At 58.2% G+C, this 22,289-nt stretch overlaps 1 protein-coding gene and 1 long non-coding RNA gene across 8 annotated transcripts in view; one reads left to right on the top strand and one right to left on the bottom strand.

Moving 5' to 3' along the window:
• cacna1ab (calcium channel, voltage-dependent, P/Q type, alpha 1A subunit, b) overlaps positions 1–22,289 on the top strand; it is a 130,487-nt gene that overhangs the window by 97,706 nt on the left and 10,492 nt on the right. For 4 of the 7 annotated variants that reach the window (XM_069195653.1, XM_069195654.1, XM_069195655.1 and 1 more), the window contains exons 39-45: positions 3,893–3,998; positions 4,401–4,508; positions 6,344–6,444; positions 11,432–11,541; positions 12,799–12,934; positions 14,927–15,040; positions 20,497–20,692. In XM_069195653.1, coding sequence (XP_069051754.1) covers positions 3,893–3,998; positions 4,401–4,508; positions 6,344–6,444; positions 11,432–11,541; positions 12,799–12,934; positions 14,927–15,040; positions 20,497–20,692 — 871 coding nt within the window. Of the gene's footprint in view, positions 1–3,892; positions 3,999–4,400; positions 4,509–6,343; positions 6,445–7,393; positions 7,478–11,431; positions 11,542–12,798; positions 12,935–14,926; positions 15,041–20,496; positions 20,693–22,289 lie in introns of those variants that run through there. The other 3 variants (XM_069195656.1, XM_069195657.1, XM_069195659.1) reach the window with 3 other exon arrangements.
• LOC138241815 (uncharacterized) lies at positions 304–6,350 on the bottom strand. The gene is made up of 4 exons (XR_011191081.1): positions 6,170–6,350; positions 3,870–4,024; positions 1,140–1,424; positions 304–549 (listed from the first exon to the last, which is right to left on the bottom strand). It is a non-coding gene; the product is annotated as an uncharacterized lncRNA (long non-coding RNA).

Here is a 22,289-nt window from a genome sequence, read left to right on the forward strand (position 1 = left end):
CATACAGCTCTGAACGCACAGACACAGATCATACAGCTCTGCACACACATGCGCAGATCTATAGGTCTGCACACATGCACAGATCATACAGGTCTGCACACACACACACGCAGATCATACAGGTTTTCACACACACGTGCAGATCATACAGGTCTGCACACACACAGATCATACAGGTCTGCACACACACAGATCATACAGCTCTGCACACACACACAGATCATACAGGTCTGCACACACACACGCAGATCATACAGGTCTGTGCACACACACACACGCAGATCATACAGGTCTGTGCACACACACACACACAGATCATACAGGTCTCCACACACACAGATCATACATGTCTGTGCACACACGTGCAGATCATACAGTTCTGCACACACACACACACAGGTCATACAGCTCTGCACACACACAGATCATACAGGTCTACACACACACAATAGTGACCCTTGCAGGAGGAGGGCGTGGCACTGTGGTGGGGTGGGATCTGAGGCGGGGAGCCTTGTCGTTTAATCCCTGACCTCAGGAGTGCTCTGGTTCCTGTGGATTGACATGTACACATGTGCACACTCTCACACTGCTCTCTTGTTAGCGCGATAGAAGACTGACGAACAGAGATTGTTAATGGTTTCACTGCCATTCATAGAAGGACAACGATAAAAGCAACGAAAAAAACAAATAAGATCCATGGTGAAATTACCTCTCCATTTACGCAAAGGACAGTCCAATACAAAAACTGCCACTAACTTTTCCACCTGTCCTCTGTTTCTCTCTGTCAATGCAGTTCTAGTCTGTTTCCGGTCCCTCCTCTCTAACGTACTGTGCCCAGCGACCTGTTCCTCCTCTAGTGCATGCCCACTCTCACCCTGGCTCAGTCATCTCCACCTCGCACCCGTGCTCGCCCTCTGTCACTCTCGCCGTGCCTGTCGGTTTCGTGGCTGATGGAGACTCACTGTCCGCCCCCCCTGCCCCTCCTGTCGCCCTCTGTCCTCCGCGCTCTCCTCTCTCCCTCCTCTTCCTCTCTCCATCCGCCTGGCCCTCTCTGGGGCAGCTCTTCCTCTCGATCTTTTAGCAACGCGCACGCACACACACACACACACACACACACACACAGGCCCCCCCATACCCACCTCTTCGGGATTCCTGCCCAGTTTAGTCCACCCTGGCTGTCAGGTGCCAGTCCTGGAGAGGGCTACCCCCTACAGGTGGGTGCGGGAAGAGAGACCCGCTCAGCATTCAGAGTCCTGGTTTGGACTGGGGAGAGGCCGGGCTCTGGTGGTCCTGCTGGCCTGGCTCAGTTCAGACCCGACTCATGCAGCTGGGCAGCCCTGTGCTGTGCCCATCTGCGCGCCCACAGGCCGGCCGCCCTGACCTTCGCTGGCTCCTCCGAGAGAATGGTGCCGTCAGCTCAAAGCCTGGCTCCAGAGAGAGAGAGCAGCTCCTGTCTGGACCAGGGTTCAACCCTGGATCTCCTGATCCGCCGGGGTCATGTGGCCTGGTCCAGGGTTCGACCCTGGATCTCCTGATCCACCGGAGTCACGTGGCCTGTACCACGGTTCGAACCTGGATCTCCTGATCCACCGGACCAGGGTTCCAGAGTAGGCTGATGTTATAAGTTAGGAGCTGTCTGCCCCTGTAAAGACACACTGTGGGCAGCCAGACTAGCGGCTCACCCTACAGTCATACCCTCCCACCCCCATCTCTCTGTCTGCCCCTCCTGCCCCATGAGCCTGCTGCCCCAGTCTCCCCCTGCCCCTATTCACCGTCAAGGAAGAGAAAGTGAAACGATTTAAAAACCACTCACAGGCTGGTCTGTATTTAAGATCACCTGTTCTTACTGGTTGCTCCAGTCTGGCTCCCAGTAGTTTAACCTGCTGCAGGTGAGCTGTGCTATAGATCTAAACTCCTGTTTCTCTGTCAGTGGAGCTCTGTCTGGGACAGTGACCCCTGTATCCTCACACCCTGTATCTCTATCTGGGACAGTGACCCCTGTATCCTCACACCCTGTATCTCTATCTGGGACAGTGACCCCTGTATCCTCATACCCTGTATCTCTATCTGGGACAGTGACCCCTGTATCCTCACACCCTGTATCTCTATGTGGGACAGTGACCCCCTGTATCCTCACACCCTGTATCTCTATCTGGGACAGTGACCCCTGTATCCTCACACCCTGTATCTCTATCTGGGACAGTGACTCCTGTATCCTCACACCCTGTATCTCTATGTGGGACAGTGACTCCTGTATCCTCACACCCTGTATCTCTATCTGGGACAGTGACCCCTGTATCCTCACACCCTGTATCTCTATCTGGGACAGTGGCCCCTGTATCCTCACACCCTGTATCTCTATCTGGGACAGTGACTCCTGTATCCTCACACCCTGTATCTCTATGTGGGACAGTGACCCCTGTATCCTCACACCCTGTATCTCTATGTGGGACAGTGACCCCCTGTATCCTCACACCCTGTATCTCTATCTGGGACAGTGACCCCTGTATCCTCACACCCTGTATCTCTATCTGGGACAGTGACCCCTGTATCCTCACACCCTGTATCTCTATCTGGGACAGTGACTCCTGTATCCTCACACCCTGTATCTCTATGTGGGACAGTGACCCCTGTATCCTCACACCCTGTATCTCTATCTGGGACAGTGACCCCTGTATCCTCACACCCTGTATCTCTATCTGGGACAGTGACCCCTGTATCCTCACACCCTGTATCTTTATGTGGGACAGTGACCCCTGTATCCTCACACCCTGTATCTCTATCTGGGACAGTGGTTCTCTTGCACACTGACTCCACTATCCTCTCAATCTTTTGCCCTTTTTCTTCGAAACCCCTCTAACAACGTCAGACACCCCCTGTCCTGCACCCCGAACCCCCGCCATGCCGTCTCTCTCTCTGTGTTTGATAGTTACCCCCCTGCCGCCACCCCACGGCCCCGTGCCTGTAGCGTAGCCTGTAGACTTGCACCACTGCACTGAGAGACACGTCTATAGCACAGCTAGGAGTCTCGGCGACGGGACAGCGCATCGACACCGGGAATACCGCGGCGTCCGCTGCACGGCTGCTCGTCCTGTGACGCGTGCTGCTTGGCTCTGCATGCTGCATGTGACTGTGCACGGGTGTGTCTGCACGGCTGGGGTGTCCTGTCCAGCGGCGATGGCGATGGCGCTTGTGTGCCCAGCGAGCTCGGCCCTCCGCGGCTCGCGAATGCTCAGCCCTTCCCAGGAGCAGCCGTCCGATAACTAAGGAAACAAACGCAGTGGCTCCCCCCACCCCACACCCTGTCACTGGGCCTGTTTGCTTACTTATCGGCGGGTCGAAGTGATCGCTGTGGTCAAGCTGAATTCTGTGAGACCAGCGGACCTCCACCAGGGGGCGCTCTGTAGCTACGGCCTCAGCACTGCGAGTCTGTGAGGTTGGTCTCCACCCACCAGTGGAGCATGGGGAGGCACGGTGGCCGTGCACAACTGTGCACGGGGGGGACACGTGCCCCAATTCCAAATTGAAAAGCAAGCACGTCGGAAAAGCACCGCAATCAAAACAGACACGTGTCACATCGGTATCGGTTGCCAATCAGGTTGGTGTTTACTGCCCCTGCGCCTGTCGCCCCTGCTGGGCGCTTGTGGACTGATCTGTGCCAAGGCGAGGCCTGGTGAACTGCGGGATCTCCGTGCCCGACAGGGATATTTCCATGTTGGCATGTTGGAGAATCCGGGCAGAGTCTCGAGTCAGCAGAGCAGGCCGGTGTCCAACAGAGCGCCCCTCCCCCTCCCCACCCCCCCACTGCCCACCCCCCCCCCCGGAGGTTCCGGACGTGCAGCCCCACCCCGGACACGCCCCTCTCTCACCTGCTCTGCTGTGCTCCCCACAGCGGCTGCTACGCATGGACCTGCCCGTCGCCGACGACAACACGGTGCACTTCAATTCCACCCTCATGGCCTTAATCCGCACGGCGCTGGACATCAAGATCGCCAAGGGTATGGGAGCCGGGGCCTCTCCGGGCCTGGGGAGGGTGAGGGGCGTGAGCAGGGCACCCAGGCGAGCCCCGGGTTCGAGCCTGGCTCAGTGGAAGAGCACTTCTGGACAGAGAAGCAGCTGCAGTTTGTTTAAATCACTCAATGCAAATTCCCTGTCTGTCCGCCTGTGTCCGCCTGTGTCCGCCTGTGTCTGTCTGTGTCTGTCTGGGTTCACCTGTCTCTGGATGTCTCTGGATGTGTCTGTGTCCGGGTGTCATGCTGTGTGCATCGGTGTGTGTTTGTGTGTCTGCCTGTGTCCATTTTTGTTATGCTGTGTATGTCCGTGTGTGTATCTGTGATTGTGGATGTGAGTTTGTGTGTCTGTGTGTGTTTATGTGTGCTTTATGTGTGTCTTGTTCCCAGGAGGTGCAGACAAGCACCAGATGGACGCAGAGCTGAGAAAGGAGATGTCAGCCATCTGGCCCAACCTGTCACAGAAGACCCTGGATCTGCTTGTCACTCCTCACAAGTGTAAGTTCCCAGGACACTGTATCACCCTTCGGTAGAGAGAGCAGTTTCTGCTGCTCACCGCTCACTGCCCACATCTCACTGCCCACTGCCCACATCTCACTGGTCACTGCCCACATCTCACTGCTCACTGCCCACATCTCACTGGTCACTGCCCACATCTCACTGCCCACTGCCCACATCTCACTGCTCACTGCCCACATCTCACTGCCCACTGCCCACATCTCACTGCTCACTGCCCACATCTCACTGCCCACTGTCCACATCTCACTGGTCACTGCTCACTGCCCACTGTCCATATCTCACTGCTCACTGCCCACTGCCCACATCTCACTGCTCACTGCCCACATCTCACTGGTCACTGCCCACATCTCACTGCCCACTGCCCACATCTCACTGGTCACTGCCCACATCTCACTGCCCACTGTCCACATCTCACTGCCCACTGCCCACATCTCACTGCCCACTGCCCACATCTCACTGCCCACATCTCACTGGTCACTGCCCACTGCCCACATCTCACTGCCCACTGCCCACATCTCACTGCCCACTGCCCACATCTCACTGCCCACTGTCCACTATCCACTGTCCATATCTCACTGCTCACTGCCCACTGCCCACATCTCACTGCCCACTGCCCACATCTCACTGCTCACTGCCCACATCTCACTGCCCACTGCCCACATCTCACTGCCCACTGCCCACATCTCACTGCTCACTGCCCACATCTCACTGCCCACTGCCCACATCTCACTGGTCACTGCCCACATCTCACTGCCCACTGTCCACATCTCACTGCCCACTGCCCACATCTCACTGCCCACTGCCCACATCTCACTGCCCACTGCCCACATCTCACTGGTCACTGCCCACATCTCACTGCCCACATCTCACTGCCCACTGCCCACTATCCACTGCCCACATCTCACTGCTCACTGCCCACATCTCAGTGCCCACTGCCCACTGTCCACATCTCACTGCCCACTGCCCACATCTCACTGGTCACTGCCCACATCTCACTGGTCACTGCCCACATCTCACTGCTCACTGCCCACATCTCAGTGCCCACTGCCCACTGTCCACATCTCACTGCTCACTTCCCACTGCTCACATCTCACTGGTCACTGCCCACATCTCACTGCCCACTGCCCACTATCCACTGCCCACATCTCACTGGTCACTGCCCACATCTCACTGCCCACTGCCCACATCTCACTGCCCACTGCCCACTATCCACTGCCCACATCTCACTGCCCACTGCCCACATCTCACTGCCCACTGCCCACTATCCACTGCCCACATCTCACTGCTCACTGCTCACATCTCACTGCCCACTGCTCACTGCTCACTGCTCACATCTCACTGGTCACTGCTCACTGCCCACTGCCCACATCTCACTGCCCACTGCCCACTGCTCACTGCCCACTGCTCACTGCTCACTGCTCACTGCTCACATCTCACTGCCCACTGCTCACTGCCCACTGCTCACTGCTCACTGCCCACTGCCCACATCTCACTGCCCACTGCTCACTGCCCACTGCTCACTGCTCACTGCCCACTGCCCACATCTCACTGCCCACTGCTCACTGCTCACTGCCCACTGCTCACTGCTCACTGCTCACTGCTCACATCTCACTGCTCACTGCCCACTGCCCACTGCCCACCTCACTGCCCACTGCCCAGTCACAGTGCTGGTAAATCCTGGCAGCGGGAGTCCCAGTGTGGCACTTGGTGCCCGAGCCTGGCTGCGGCCTTGCTGCGGCCAGCCCCATCTCCTGCTCCAGGGCCCATCTCGCCCCCCGTCATCGTCCAGGGTAACTTGTCTCTCCTCCCGGCAGCGACGGACCTGACTGTGGGGAAGATCTACGCGGCCATGATGATCATGGAGTACTACCGGCAGAGCAAGGCCAAAAAGCTGCAGGCTCTCCGGGAGGAGCAGGTACTGCCGTAGCGACGATCACTCGCACAGCCGCAGAACAAGCTAACTGCATTCAGCAAATTCTCCTCCTGCTGTCAGAGCTGTAACAAAGAGGACCACTCCCCGCCCTCCAGATCCCAGCGGATTCTCCCAGCACATCCCAGTCCCCAGAGGGTTGCGCCTGATCCCAGCACAGTCCATCTCCCTTCCGGCACAGAATTCCCCGCCCCAGTCCCAGCAGGATCCCCCTGCCCTGGCCAACTCCCAGCCGAATCGTCCAGTGGTCCCTCCGAAGTCCAAACGCTCACCCCACTTGCAGCAGAGTTCACCCCAGCTCTCCCAGCAATTTGCCGACAGAATTCCCTGATCCGTGCGAGCCTGTTAATCCCGGAGTTTTCCCCAGCTGGTAGGACAGGTGTCCATCACAGCGGGAGGAAGAGGCACCGCGGGGGACCGGCGCCCCCCTGCTGTCACCCCGGAGAAGAGATGGCCTCGGTTTGGCCTGTCGGCATTCCCAGTCTCTCCTCGGATCAGCAGGCTTCCTGGCTTCATCCGCCCCCTGGCTCCCGAACTCCAGCCAGGCCTTGCCCCCTGCACGCAGCCCGAGGATCAGTCCAAGCTCCCTGACGCAGAGGGGCGCAGTTCGGGGGTGAGGGACTGGATTAGAATAAGGACTGAGGTGACTTGTAGGAGGATTAGGGGTTCAGGGTCACGCCCAGTACTGGGAGTCAGGATCAATGTCAGAGGAACTTAGGAATTGGGGTACGGGGGTGATGAGCAGGTTAGGGGGCAGAGGTGGGATCGCTGGGGCGAAGCCTCACCCTGATCTTAACCCCAGAGCAGCCCGACGCTGAGAGGGAGGAACTGTGACAGCCGCTCCAGGGCCAGGAAGTCGAACCCAGGGCCAGGGGCCGTCTCTTTGTTACAGCTCTCCCAGGCACCTCTGAACCTGCTGTGCTTCCATTTCCAGCTCCCTGATGTCCAGCCCTCATTCCTCCCCCCTCTCCTGCCATGACTGTGTCCCGGACTGTAGCCCTCCTCCCTCCTGCCCGCCTCCCTCTGGGGCTCCTGTCGCCCTGTGCCGCCCACTGAGAACCTGTACATATGTAGCCTGACGGTTTGTAAACCTTTGATTTGAAACGTTCAAGTGAAGTAAAATAGAATCGAGTCAGAACCAGATCTGAGGTGCTGAGCCTTCTTCTTCCTTTTGGGTTCCTGGTGCCCCCTGTGGCAACACGAGTCTTCCTGTGCTGCACTTACCCCTCTGCTGTAACGTCGGTGTGTCCCCGAGACCCCCGCCCCCCGCTGGTGGGGTCCGTTCTGTTCTGGGGCAGCGTCGTGAGAGGCAGCCCGCAGGACCGCGTGACCCAGGCAGAGCGCCGATCCACCCCCCCACCCGACGGGGTTAAAAACGCCTCCTTTCACCCCTGTTTTGGTCCCCCTTGGCCTTAGCAGCATCTCTGGGGTAACCCCCACTTCAGCACTAATATTCCCCTGTCTCCATTCGTCCTGTTCAAGAGGCAGCCTTCCAGATTTGGGATGGGGAGGGAGCCGAGAGGGAGGCTCTGTCTGGGTCCGCAGTCCCAGGCGCCAGACCAAGGACGTCAGTTTTAAAGCAACACTCCACACAAAACTGTCTGCAACACTGGCTGAGTCTCTGTTCATGACCTCCAGTCCTCTGGAGGAAGGGTGCGTCTTTGTGCAGCAGGGGTGTAGGTGGGTGGGGAGGCAGAGGACAGGGACGTTGTGATGTATGACATCACACTTTGAGCCAGAGTGGCATCACACATTGAACCACAGTGACATCACACTCCAATCCAGAGTGACATCACATATTGAACCACAGTGACATCACACTTCAATCCAGTGTGACATCACACTTCAATCCAGTGTGACATCACACTCCAACCCAGAGTGACATCACACCTTGACCCAGAGTGACATCACACTTCAATCTAGAGTGACCTCACACTTCGACCCAGAGTGACATCACACTTTGACCTGGGCCTGTGGCTCTTTGATTCAAGATTTCATACCTTTGTTACTTCGTGACACTTCTGCACATGACCAGCCTGACCTGTCCTGATGAAATAGAGGCTCTGCAGGCCATTGGACAGGTTGGAGATCAATCCCCAAAACAGAGAATGCTAGGCCCCCTGCTCGATCTTCCCTGTTGGTCCTGTATCGGGTCAAGGGTCGCACTAGCAACACCCCCTCTCCCAAGTCTGACTGCAGCTTTCCGTCGAGGAGCACCTGAATGCTCTGCAGGAGTCCCCTCTCTCCATCCCTCCTCTCTCCCCCTTCTCTTTCTCTCCTGAACTTCATGCTGGAAGAGTGTTGCATTCCTGTCCCTGAAGTCACCCGCCACCATCAGACTAACACACCCACCACAGTCACGCGCACCAGCTCCTACCTCCATTCTGCCTTCACATATTCCAGTCGGCCGCCATGTCGAAACAGCCAGGCGTTAGCCAGCCGGCCAGACACCACAGTCCGGTACCTTCCACTGAAATGACCGGTTTTCCTGGGTCAGTCTGCCAGCAGCTGAGACCGCTCTGGTGGATCTACCGGACCACAGGTCATACGACTGCTGAATTACTGGAATGAACCGAATCAGTCACACTGGCGAGCAACCTGGACTGGTCACTACGGGGCCCACTGGAGCACAGCACCCCCTGCTGTGAACTGCGGGATCTGCACGTCTCCTCAGTGCCGGATCTTGGAAAGCCTGCCAGGAAGTGAAATGGGATGAACGTCTCCGCTTGCTGCTGTTGTTTTTTTGGGCTGGGGAGAAGCAGGGGGAGAATATGGTGGCCTGCAGTGCCACTGCCGCTGTTAAACTGTTCATCTACAATGATGTCGACCAGGGCTGCTGGAATCTTGGAAAAGACACAAACACAGGGCTACTGTCTGTAACAGAGCTCAGTGTTGACGAGTAAAACCAAGGCAATGTGTGTCTGTAAACCCCCAGAGAAGGAGAGAGACAGGCTAGTGGGGCCATGCTCCAGTGAAGACAGACGGAGCAGAGCTGGGTGACGATCTGACGCACAGACAGACAGTAACACACACAGACAGACACACAGACACAGACAGACACACAGACACATAGACACAGACAGACAGACAGACAGACAGTAACACACACAGACAGACACACAGACACACAGACACAGACAGACAGAAACACACACAGACAGACACACAAACACAGACAGACAGACAGAAACACAGACAGACAGACAGACACACAGACACAGACAGACAGACAGTAACACACACAGACACACAGACACAGACAGACAGAAACACACACAGACAGACAGACAGAAACACACACAGACAGACAGACAGATGGGATTAGCGTGAGTCCCAGCAGATACACAGACAGACAGGGTTAGAATGAGGTCCCAGCACACAGCAGTTCCCAGCCGGGTTTGGGGAGAGCTGTGCTCTGCTAGGGTGTCACAGTGAGCAGAGGCCCTGAGAAAGAATGAAGCATCTCTGCTCATTAATCACAGAGGTTTGTGAAGCGAAGGACCTGAGTGCCAGGGTGGGCGGCTCGAACCCTGGGCCTCTGCAGTGCTGTGGGACACGAGCCCTGGACGCTAGACTCCCGCTCTCTGCTCCTGTGGCAGCCCACGGGCCTGGGGTCAGGATGCAGACCAACAGCTTGACTGGCTCAGACCACAGCGCAGCAGGAGTATGGACAACGCAGACTCAGCCCTGCTGCTCCCTCACAGCCGGGCTCTGACCAATGGCCTCTGACCTCTGACCTCTGACCTCTGACCTCTGACCTCGGCGTGGGAGCCCACCTCCAGAGGCTCTGGCCTCTACCTGTTCCTCCCCCCCATCTCTGCCCCCACCCGTCTCATCTGTCCCTCAGAGGGCAGCTGGGATACGCAGGGCAAGTCTTTCCTGTCCTGCTGTGAGCTGCAGCCGAACAGGAAGTAGAGAGAAGATGAGTGAGAAGACAGGACGCCGATTTTGCAGATGCTGAGGCATCCCAGAACGGGTCACGGATCAGGATCGGGCAGGACATGAGGGGCTCCGTAACGGCATGGGGATCGGCTAAGAGTGGGGTCACTCCATGCTGCGCCTCTCCCCTCCAGGACTGTGCAGCTCTCCTTCCATTGGGCCCCCCACCCCATCGCTCAGCCTGTCCAGTAGGGGGCAGTGCTGCCCTTTCCCGGCTCTTCCCGGCGTGTCCCAGATTCTTTTTTCTCCTTTCTTTGATTTTTTCTTCTCCTGGTTTAACCACTTTGCTGCTAGAGGTCTGGGTCAGCAGGTGTGCTTGGGTTTGCCCTGGCGGGGCACAATTTCGGCACAGTGGGGTGAAGGGGCGGGCAGTGGCAGGTCCTGATTCCCCCAGGGGGGCTGCCAGGCTCCGGGGGGGGGGCCGCACCACCTGCGGTTCAGCACAGCAGGACTGGTAACTGAGCCAGGGTCTGGTCTCCCTGATATTTCTGCAAGGGCGGGTCGCTGCAGGCTCAGTTCTGGCCCACTGTGGTCGCAGCTCTGCCTGGCACGGGCCTGTGATCCTGTCCTGCCCTGCTCCAGGAGCAGCTCCTGGCTGAGGATCCAGGCCAGCCCAGCAGTGTGGTAGGAGCTGTTTCGGGCCAGGGTGTGTAGGTGACGGCCCGCACACATTCCCGGGAACGCCAGTATCCTCCCCCACCTCCTCCTCCTCCACGGATCCCCACACTCCCAAACCTGAGTGAAGCGTGAATCCAGACCCGCCACACCGCTGCCCTCACCCCAGCACCCAATTGTCCGTGCACTGCTCGGGGGGCAGCGGGCACCCCCCCCTTCCGGACTCCAGACGGCGCGGCCGCGAGGACTGCATGCGGACCCCAGACGCCGCAGGACCCCCAGTTCCCACAGTGCCTCCCGGCCGGCCCCGCGGTCGCCCCGCAGCCGGCGGAGCCCCCATTTGCACTCTGGATGTTGTGACTCCATTTCCCATAAGTCTGTCTGATACCAGCTGTAGGCCATGTTGTATCTCACACAGAATCGAACGCCATTAATGTTTCAGCGCATGGAGCCCCCTTCCCCACCCCAGGACGCTGGGCAGGGAGTCAACAGTCTGCCAGAACCACAGCAAGACCCCTCCGGCAACCTGTAAGTAGCCTTCTCCCGTCTGTGTCCCGGGTGCCCAGGTCCCGATCTCGGGGTGCTGCCCCGGCCCTCCTGTCCAGTTTTCTGCCGCAGCAGCTTCTTTCCAGGGAATGAAAGAAGGGCGCAGGTGCCGAGGGTTTAATTGCTCGTGCTGGAGGTGGGAAGGCCAGCTTCGTGGAGCTGAGACAGCAGCCTCCTTCTTGACATGAAGCTGTACAACGGTCCAGCTCCCGGGAGATAATAATAATAATAATAATAATTACTTACACTTATATAGCGCTTTTCTGGACACTCCACTCAAAGTGCTTTACAGGTACTGGGGATCCCCTCCACCACCACCAATGTGCAGCCCCACCTGGATGATGTGACAGCAGCCATAGTGCTCCAGTACACTCACCACACACCAGCTATCAGTGGGGAGGAGAGCAGAGTGATGAAGCCAGTTCAGACATGGGGGTTATTAGGAGGCCATGATTGGTAAGGGCCAATGGGAAATTTTGGCCAAGACGCGGGGGTTACACCACTAGATTCCTGTCCCCCCCCCGTCCTGCGAGTGCGGCAGGCGGGGAGCTGCTCCCGCTGGGATCCGGCTCCCCCGGAGGCGCGGTGCTCAGGGCAAGCTGCCTGCTGCGCTTCGAGGCTCCCCCAGACATACTCGAGAGGGGTTCGAGTTTGGGGGTTCACACTCACCCACCCCGGTGTTTCAGCTTCATAGCTGGTGTGCTTTAGAAAGCAAAAGGGGCCTTAACACAGCCCCCCCAGCTGCTGCAGGCTACGATGACAGACGCGCTCGTCACGAACAGTCTGCTCTGTCAATAGCTGGTCAGCCATGCTGCTCACCTGCACCGCAGCCAGACAAACCCCATTCTCGAAACAGACCAGACCCTGCAAACCTCCACTTCCTGGTTTGAAATCATGTGACGAAGGAAGGCAGGTCCTTCCAGAGCTTTGTGGGAAATGTAGTTCGGACGAGAGTCGCCATCTTGCCTGAACCCACCGTCTTCTCACTCGGCCTCTGGACAACGGGAATGGGGGAACGAAAAGGAACTGCTTTGCAGTCTTTTCTGTGGAGTGCAGACGTGTGCTTGCGTGTGAGCCTGCGTGTGCCGCGCGAGTTTAAAAACAGGGCCCAGGTTCAGGACAAGTGCCAGCAGTGCCCCCATCCCTGCCCTGGGGAGCAGTGGAGAGTGGCGCCACCCTGCAGGACAGTGCAGGCTCCGTCTAACCCCCTTCTCTTTCCCCCAACCCCTTTGTCCACAGCCCCCAGCAAGGGGGGATGACGGAGAGCCAGTCGTGGGTGACAGCCAGGGCGCAAGAAATGTTCCAGAAGGCAGGAAGCTGGAGCCCGGAGAGGCCTCATCCCGACGACGTGCACAACAGCCGGCACAACCCGCAGGTAGAGCCACGGACGGCTGTAGGCGCGTCCGCTCAGAGGGCCACGGGAGCTGTAAAAACACTCACACAGACCTTCCGCTAATCCTCTCCTGGGGAGGGGGGACAGGGCTTTGCTGAGGGGCGCTCAGGCCTGCCGCGAATCGAGCTGCTCGCCTCCATCTGTCTGGTTCCCCGCTTCATCCCCATCCACAGGCAGACGTTGGCAGAGCCGAGCTCCCTCCCCCCAGGGAAAAGGGGCCGCCTGTCCCTCCGTTTCCCCACCCCCCACCCACTCCGGTGGGATTCCATACACCACCCTCACCGTCACTCTGTCTCTCTCTCTGTCTGTCACTCTCACTCTCACTCTCACACTCGCTCACTCTCGGAGTCGGGGCCCAGTCCACTGTCCCCTCAGCTCATGTCACTCCATGGCCACTCCTCGCCCCCTGCTGGGGCTCCCCCGGCCCAGCCCCATGCCCGCCGACACAGGCACGTCCAGGAGGTAGCCCCCCCAGCGCAGCTCTCTCTCGGAAAACCAGAGCCCCCTGGCTGCCCTCTCTCAGAACAGGGGTGCTCCTCTGTTGTCAGCAGCTGGGTGGCGCCATTGGCACCCCGAGAACAAGCTACAAGCAGAATCGCAAAGAAGGCCCCCCAAGGCTCTACTGCTGCCCCACCTGCAGCTCGTAACATCTGCACCACCACGGACTTAAAGACACCCCAAAACTGATCCACAGACACCCCACAGACACACTCTGTCTCCAGTGATATCCCAGTACTGATCCACAGACACACTCTGTCCCCAGTGATATCCCAGTACTGATCCACAGACACACTCTGTCCCCAGTGATACCACAGTACTGATCCACAGACACTCTGTCCCCAGTGACACCCAGTACTGATCCACAGACACACTCTGTCCCCAGTGATACCCAGTACTGATCCACAGACACTCTGTCCTCAGTGGCACCCCAATACTGATCCAAAGACACTCTGTCTCCAGTGACACCCCGATACTGATCCACAGACACTCTGTCCCCAGTGACACCCAGTACTGATCCACAGACACACTCTGTCCCCAGTGATAGCCCAGTACTGATCCACAGACACTCTGTCCTCAGTGACACCCCAATGCTGATCCAAAGACACTCTGTCTCCAGTGACACCCCGATACTGATCCACAGACACTCTGTCCCTAGTGACACCCAGTCCTGATCCACAGACATTCTGTCCCCACTGATACCCCAGTACTGATTCACAGACACACTCTGTCTCCAGTGATACCCCAATACTGATCCACAGACACTCTGTCCCCAGTGACAACCCAGTACTGATCCACAGACACTCTGTCCCCAGTGACACCCAGTACTGATCCACAGACACTCTGTCCTCAGTGACACCCCAATACAGATCCACAGACACTCTGTCCCCAGTGACACCCCGATACTGATCCACAGACACTCTGTCTCCAGTGACACCCCAATACTGATCCACAGACACTCTGTCTCCAGTGACACCCCAATACTGATCCACAGACACACTCTGTCCCCAGTGACACCCAGTACTGATCCACAGACACACTCTGTCTCCAGTGACACCCAGTACTGATCCACAGACACTCTGTCCCCAGTGACACCCCGGTACTGATCCACAGACACTCTGTCCCCAGTGATACCCCAGTACTGATCCACAGACACTCTCCATGATGAGAGCTGATCCATGCTACTGAAAGATACCCCAAATCACTTTCTGTCGCTTCTGCGTCTGGTGGTCCTGGGATTTAAGGCTCTGCAGGAATCTACTCGTTAGTTCAAGTGGCCTGCGGACGTTCGCGCCCGAGCCTAGAGACCTCCCCCAGGAGGGGGCGCCGGTCCATTACAGGGTTCCCCCAGCAGTGCTCGAGCTCACAGCCCAGGGGCGACAGCGGAGACGTTGCCGGAGCCCGCCCCCGTGTGTCGGGGTGCTGCGTCAGTGTGTACCCCGGAGGTGGTGACGCTGATCTCCCTGTGTTTTGCAGTCGGTAGAGATGAGGCAGATGGGGCGCGACGTGCTCTCCGACACTGAGCGCCGCCCCCCAGTGGAAGGGCACGGGAGGGCAGCTTCCATGCCGCGACTTCCTGCAGACAACCAAGTGAGCACCTTCATCCTCTCGCACCCGCATCCCTCCTCCTCCTCCTCCTCCTCCTCCCCAGCTCGCGCTATCTGATCTGCCCTTCAGAAGGTCCGGGTCGCGCAGTGGAGATGGAGAGAGGGCCGCCCCGTATCGGGGTTCAGAGGCCACCCCAGGTTTGTTCTCCAAGTCCGCTCCTCGAACCCCTGTCCCTCTGTCCCACCCCAGGAACTTCTCCCTATCGGTCTGTGTCCAGCTTCCCCCCCCGGGGTCCCCCCTTCGCGTTACCGGGACCCGGTCGGGTCGCCCCGAGGTGCTCAGGTGTGCTGAAGGCAGACCGGATAGCCCTTCTGTCTGCGGCAGAGCTCTTCCTCTTCCTCCTCCTCATCGACCTCAGGATCTCATCGCCTGTGTGTTATAGCTGTTGTTCACCCATGGCCATCGCTCGAGCGCGCTCTCTCTCTCACCCTCCAGTGGGCGCCAGTGCACCCCTCGAACCGTGCACCTACACAACATGTGGAAGCTCTCTCCTCTCCTCTCCTCTCCTCCCCTCCCCTCTCCTCCTCTCCTCCCCTCCCCTCTCCTGCTCTCTCCCCTCCCCTCTCCTCTCCTCCCCTCTCTCCTCTCTCTTTTCCTCTTTACTCTCTCCTCCTTTTTCTCCTCTCCTCCCCGCTCCTCTTCTCTCTACTCTCCTCTTTCCCCTCCTCTCTCCCCTCTCCTCCTCTCCTCCTGAGCTCCTCTGCGCCCCTAGCTTGGCTCCTCACAGGTGAAGGTCTTTGTTTCAAGCTGTCCTGCTCTTACCTCACACACCTGGTTTCCATCCGCTGCTCTGGCCCCAGAAATTAGTACCTGTCGCAGCAGAGGTCACGTGACCTTACAAGTGTGTGAGTGTGCACAGACAGGCGAGTGAGTGTGTGAGTGTGTGCACAGACAGGGGAGTAAGAGAGTGTGTGAGTGTGCACACAGACAGGGGAATGAGTAAGTGTGTGAGTATGTGCACAGACAAGGAGAGAGTGAGTGTGTGAGTGTGTGCACAGACAGGGGAATGAGTGAGTGTGTGAGTGTGTGCACAGACAGGGGAATGAGTGAATGTGTGAGTATGTGCACAGACAGGGGAGTGAGTGAGTGTGTGAGTGTGTGCACAGACAGGGGAATGAGTGAATGTGTGAGTATGTGCACAGACAGGGGAGTGAGTGAGTGCGTGAGTGTGTGCACACACAGGGGTGTGAGTGAGTGTGTGAGTATGTGCACAGACAGGGGTGTGAGTGAGTGTGCACAGAAAGGGGAATGAATGAATGTGCAAGTGAGTGAAAGGTGCCTGCAGGAGTGTGTGTTCAAGCAGAGTTTTTGTGTGTATATGTAAGTATGTGAGCCTCATGAGTTTGTGCATTGTGTATGTTAGTGCGTGTAGTGCGGGTGTTTGTGGGTGTATTTAGTAAGTGTGTGCAGTGTGAATATTTGTGGGTTCAGTGTTAGTATTTTTGTGTGCAGTGTGAGTGTGTGTTTGTGGGTGCAGTGTGTGCAGTGTGAGTGTGCAGTGTGCGTTTGTGTGTGCAATGTGGGTGTTTAAGTGTGCAGTGAGTGTTTATGTGTTTATGTGTGTCTGTTTGTGCAGTGTGAGTGTGTGTGCAGTGTGTGTTTGTGCAATGTGTTGTGTGTGCAATGTGTGTTTGTATGTGCTGTGTGACTGTATATGTGACATTTTTATGTGGGTGCAGTGTGTGCAGCCTGAGTGTTTATGTGTGCAGTGTGACTGTTTGTGTATGCAGTGTATTCATGTGTTTGTTTGTGTCTGTGGGTGCAGCGTGAGTCTTTATTTGTGCAGTGTGTGCCTGTGGGTGCAGTGTGTGTATGCAGTGTGACTGTTTGTGTATGCAGTGTGTTTGTGTGTGCAGTGTGAGTGTTTATGTGTGTGGTGTGACTGTATTTGCAGTGTGAGTGTTTATGTGTGCCTTGTGTGTTTGTGTGTGTGCCTGTGGGTGCAGTGTGAATGTTTATGTGTGCAGTGTGTGTTTGTGTGTGTGCCTGTGGGTGCAGTGTGAGTGTTTATGTGTGCAGTGTGTGTGCAGTGTGTGTTTGTGTGTGTGCCTGTGGGTGCGGTGTGAGTGTTTATGTGTGCAGTGTGTGTGTGTGTGTTTGTGTGTGTGCCTGTGGGTGCAGTGTGAATGTTTATGTGTGCAGTGTGTGTGCAGTGTGTGTTTGTGTGTGTGCCTGTGGGTGCAGTGTGAGTGTTTATGTGTGCAGTGTGTGTGCAGTGTGTGTTTGTGTGTGTGCCTGTGGGTGCAGTGTGAGTGTTTGTGTGCAGTGTGTGCAGTGTGTGTGCCTGTGGGTGCAGTGTGAGTGTTTATGTGTGCAGTGTGTGTGCAGTGTGTGCAGTGTGTGTGCCTGTGGGTGCAGTGTGAGTATTTATGTGTGCAGTGTGTGCAGTGTGAGTGTTTGTGTGCAGTGTGTGCAGTGTGTGTGCCTGTGGGTGCAGTGTGAGTGTTTATGTGTGCAGTGTGTGTGCAGTGTGTGCAGTGTGTGTGCCTGTGGGTGCAGTGTGAGTATTTATGTGTGCAGTATGTGCAGTGTGTGTGCCTGTGGGTGCAGTGTGAGTATTTATGTGTGCAGTGTGTGCAGTGTGTGTGCAGTGTGTGCAGTGTGAGTGTTTATGTGTGCAGTGTGTGTGCAGTGTGTGTGCAGTGTGTGTGCCTGTGGGTGCAGTGTGAGTGTTTGTGTGCAGTGTGTGCAGTGTGTGTGCCTGTGGGTGCAGTGTGAGTGTTTATGTGTGCAGTGTGTGCAGTGTGTGCAGTGTGTGTGCAGTGTGTGTGCCTGTGGGTGCAGTGTGAGTATTTATGTGTGCAGTGTGTGCAGTGTGTGCAGTGTGTGCAGTGTGTGTGCCTGTGGGTGCAGTGTGAGTATTTATGTGTGCAGTGTGTGCAGTGTGTGCAGTGTGTGCAGTGTGAGTGTTTATGTGTGCAGTGTGTGTGCAGTGTGTGTGCCTGTGGGTGCAGTGTGAGTGTTTGTGTGCAGTGTGTGTTTGTGTGTGCCTGTGGGTGCAGTGTGAGTGTTGCTCAGTGTCTCAGTGTGTCGTTCCTCCCTGTGCTCTGTGCCACAGCCTGTGTGGTCTTGCTCTGTGATCTGTGGCCTGGGCCAGGTGCCCCTGTCCCCACTGTGTCCACACCTGCTGGTAAGTGTGTAGCTCTGAGCTCTGTTCTGTCTGTCACTCTGCTGCTTAGTGTCTAACTGGGGTCTCTTCTCTGCTCTTCTCTTCCTTCTTTCTTCTGTCTCTATTTTGTTTGTTTTTTATTGTTTTTCTCCTCTACTCCTCCCTTCCCTCTTTCCTCCCCACTTCTCCTGTCTCTGCACCTTTTAACCTCTCCTTCTATATCACTTCCAACCATCTGCCCTCTCTCTTCCCTCTCCCTCTATCTTTCTCCACCTGTCCATCCCCCCATCTCTATCCCCCGTCTCTCTCTCCCCCTGTCTCTCCCTGTCTCTCTCTCCCCTGTCTCTCTCCCCCGTCTCTCTCCCCTGTCTCTCTCCTCGTCTCTCCCTTTCTCTCTCCCCGTCTCTCTCCTGTCTCTCTCTCTCCCGTCTCTCTCCCGTCTCTCTCTCCCGTCTCCCTCCCGTCTCTCTCCCGTCTCTCTCTCCCGTCTTTCTCCCTGTCTCCCTGTCTCTCTCTCCATGTCTCTCTCTCCTGTCTCTCTCTCCCGTCTCTCCCTCCTGTCTCTCTCGTGTCTCTCTCTCCCGTCTCTCTCTCCCGTCTCTCCCTCCCATCTCTCTCCCTGTTTCCCCGTCTCTCTCTCCTGTCTCTCTCTCACATCTCTCCCCTGTCTTTCTCTCCCTTCTCTCTCTCCTGTCTCTCTCCTGTCTCTTTCTCCTGTCTCTCTCTCTCCCGTCTCTCCCCTGTCTCTCTCCCGTCTCCCTCCCGTCTCTCTCCCTGTCTCTCTCTTCCCTTGTCTCTCTCTCCTGTCTCTCTCCCCGTCTCTCTCTCCCTGTTTCGCCCGTGTCTCTTTCTCCCTCGTCTCTCTCTCCTGTCTCTCTCTCCCTGTCTCTCTCCCTTCTCCCTCCTGTCTCTCTCTCCCGTCTCTCCCCTGTCTCTCTCTCCCGTCTCTCCCCTGTCTCTCTCTCCCTGTCTCTCTCCCTGTCTCTCTCCCGTCTCCCTCCCGTCTCCCTCCCTGTCTCCCCCTGTCTCTCTATCCCCTGTCTCTATCCCTTGTCTCTCTCCCTTGTCTCTCTCTCCCTTGTCTCTCTCTCCTGTCTCTCTCCGTGTCCTGTGACTTCGTGTGTGTGAACCTGGTGTCTGACTCTTGCCAGCGGAGGAAAGGCAGACCACGCGGGAATAACCTCAGTGTATGTACCCTGTCTCGCTCTTCCCTTCCTCCTTCATTTCCTTCAGCCTTCTCTCGCTGTCAGCGCTCTGCATGTATTTCCCATCTCTGTCTGTCCCCTGTGCTCGTCCACCCCTGTCCTCTCTGTCTGTCCACTCTGCACCTCCATGCTAGTCCTCTCTGTCTGTCCACTCTGTTCGTCCACCCTTGTCCTCTCTCTCTGTCCACTCTGCTCGTCTACCCCTGTCCTCTCTCTGTCCGTCCCCTCTGCTCGTCCACCCCTGTCCTCTCTCTGTCTGTCCACTCTGCTCGTCCACTCTGCTCCTCCAACCATGTCCTCTCTCTCTATTCACTCTGCTCGTCAACCCCTGTCCTCTCTCTCTGTTCACTCTGCATGTCTGTGCATGTCCTCTCTCTGTCTGTCCTCTCTGCTCGTCCAACCTTGTCCTCTCTCTGTCTGTCCCCTCTCCTCGTTCACCCCTGTCCTCTCTCTGTCTGTCCACTCTGCTCGTCCACTCTGTCTGTCCACTCTGCTCGTCCTCTCCTGTCTGTGCTTGCCTCAATGTGTGTGCGTGAGTGTGTGTGTGTGCATGGGCGTGTGTGAGTGTGGGGTCAGTTTGAGAAAGCGGCCCCTCGGGTACAGTGTGGGGGATCTTTAAATGGACACGCATGCACACTGGTTCGGGTGAGTAGAGACCTGGGTCCCCACAGAGGCAGGAATACAGATGTGTGTCAGGGGTCATCCGGACGTCCCGCCAGATCCCAGGGAGGCCCCAGGACAGCTCCTCCTTGTCAGAAGCCCCTTTCCATCATTCTGTTAGACACCCCCTCTCCTGCCCCTGCGCCAGACTGTCGGGACCAAGTGCTGGCTCTGCATGGCAGGCGCAGTGCTCCTTTCTCACCACCAGGGGGCCCCCTCATCCTGCAGACTGGGGGGGTGCTTGGGGCTCTGGGGGGGGGGGGTACAGGGGCGCCCGGGCAGAGCAGGCAGCACAGGTAAGACAGGGGTGCATGCTGGGGCATGGCCTGCGATCAGCCCTTTGGGGGCAGTGTGAGAGAGCAGGGGAGGGGGCGCCAGGGTCCCCCTCCCGGTCTGACCGTCTCTCGGGTCCCGCGTCGCCCCGGCCCGACGGAGACAGACCCCCGCCTCGCTCTGTCCCGCAGACCATCGCCGACGCCAGCCCCATGAAGCGGTCGGCGTCCTCGCTGGGCCACGGGCGCTCGCGGGGCCTGCGGCTGGACGACTACTCCCTGGAGCGCGTCATCCCCGAGGAGAGCCAGCGGCACGGGCACCGGCGCAGGGAGCGCAGCCACCGCGCCTCCGAGAGGTCGCTGAGCCGCTACACGGACGCCGACACAGGTCAGGAGGACAGCTGGGGCTCCTTCTGGAGTGGGGGGGGGTGTGGACGAGGAATGGCTGGGAAAGGGAGCTGGGACAGGCGCGTGCTGGGAAAGGGAGCTGGGACAGGCGCGTGCTGGGAAAGGGAGCTGGGACAGGCGCGTGCTGGGAAAGGGAGCTGGGACAGGCGCGTGCTGGGAAAGGGAGCTGGGCCAGGCGCGTGCTGGGAAAGGGAGCTGGGACAGGCGCGTGCTGGGAAAGGGAGCTGGGACAGGCGCGTGCTGGGAAAGGGAGCTGGGCCAGGCGCGTGCTGGGAAAGGGAGCTGGGACAGGCGCGTGCTGGGAAAGGGAGCTGGGACAGGCGCGTGCTGGGAAAGGGAGCAGGGACAGGCGCGTGCTGGGAAAGGGAGCTGGGACAGGCGCGTGCTGGGAAAGGGAGCTGGGCCAGGCGCGTGCTGGGAAAGGGAGCTGGGACAGGCGCGTGCTGGGAAAGGGAGCTGGGACAGGCGCGTGCTGGGAAAGGGAGAAGGGACAGGCGCGTGCTGGGAAAGGGAGCTGGGACAGGCCCGTGCTGGGAAAGGGAGCTGGGACAGAGGCGTGCTGGGAAAGGGAGCTGGGACAGGCCCGTGCTGGGAAAGGGAGCTGGGACAGAGGCGTGCTGGGAAAGGGAGCTGGGACAGGCGCGTGCTGGGAAAGGGAGCTGGGACAGGCGCGTGCTGGGAAAGGGAGCAGGGACAGGCGCGTGCTGGGAAAGGGAGCTGGGACTGGCGCGTGCTGGGAAAGGGAGCTGGGACAGGCGCGTGCTGGGAAAGGGAGCTGGGCCAGGCGCATCCTGGGAAAGGGAGCAGGGACAGGCGCGTGCTGGGAAAGGGAGCTGGGACTGGCGCGTGCTGGGAAAGGGAGCTGGGACAGGCGCGTGCTGGGAAAGGGAGCTGGGACTGGCGCGTGCTGGGAAAGGGAGCTGGGCCAGGCGCGTGCTGGGAAAGGGAGCTGGGACAGGGGCGTGCTGGGAAAGGGAGCTGGCACTGGCGCGTGCTGGGAAAGGGAGCTGGGACAGGCGCGTGCTGGGAAAGGGAGCTGGGACAGGCGCGTGCTGGGAAAGGGAGCTGGGCCAGGCGCATCCTGGGAAAGGGAGCAGGGACAGGCGCGTGCTGGGAAAGGGAGCTGGGACTGGCGCGTGCTGGGAAAGGGAGCAGGGACAGGCGCGTGCTGGGAAAGGGAGCTGGGACTGGCGCGTGCTGGGAAAGGGAGCTGGGACAGGCGCGTGCTGGGAAAGGGAGCTGGGACAGGCGCGTGCTGGGAAAGGGAGCTGGGACAGAGGCGTGCTGGGAAAGGGAGCTGGGACTGGCGCGTGCTGGGAAAGGGAGCTGGGACAGGCGCGTGCTGGGAAAGGGAGCTGGGACAGGCGCGTGCTGGGAAAGGGAGCTGGGACTGGCGCGTGCTGGGAAAGGGAGCTGGGACTGGCGCGTGCTGGGAAAGGGAGCTGGGCCAGGCGCGTGCTGGGAAAGGGAGCTGGGACTGGCCAGTGGGACGGACTGGGTAGGTGAAAAACAGGAGTTTCACAGGGGAAACCGTGATTGAGGAGCGGCAGGCAGCCGGATTAAGGAAAAGCTAATCT

Source organism: Lepisosteus oculatus, chromosome 11 (assembly GCF_040954835.1).
Source record: "Lepisosteus oculatus isolate fLepOcu1 chromosome 11, fLepOcu1.hap2, whole genome shotgun sequence".
Classification (NCBI taxonomy): domain Eukaryota; kingdom Metazoa; phylum Chordata; class Actinopteri; order Semionotiformes; family Lepisosteidae; genus Lepisosteus; species Lepisosteus oculatus.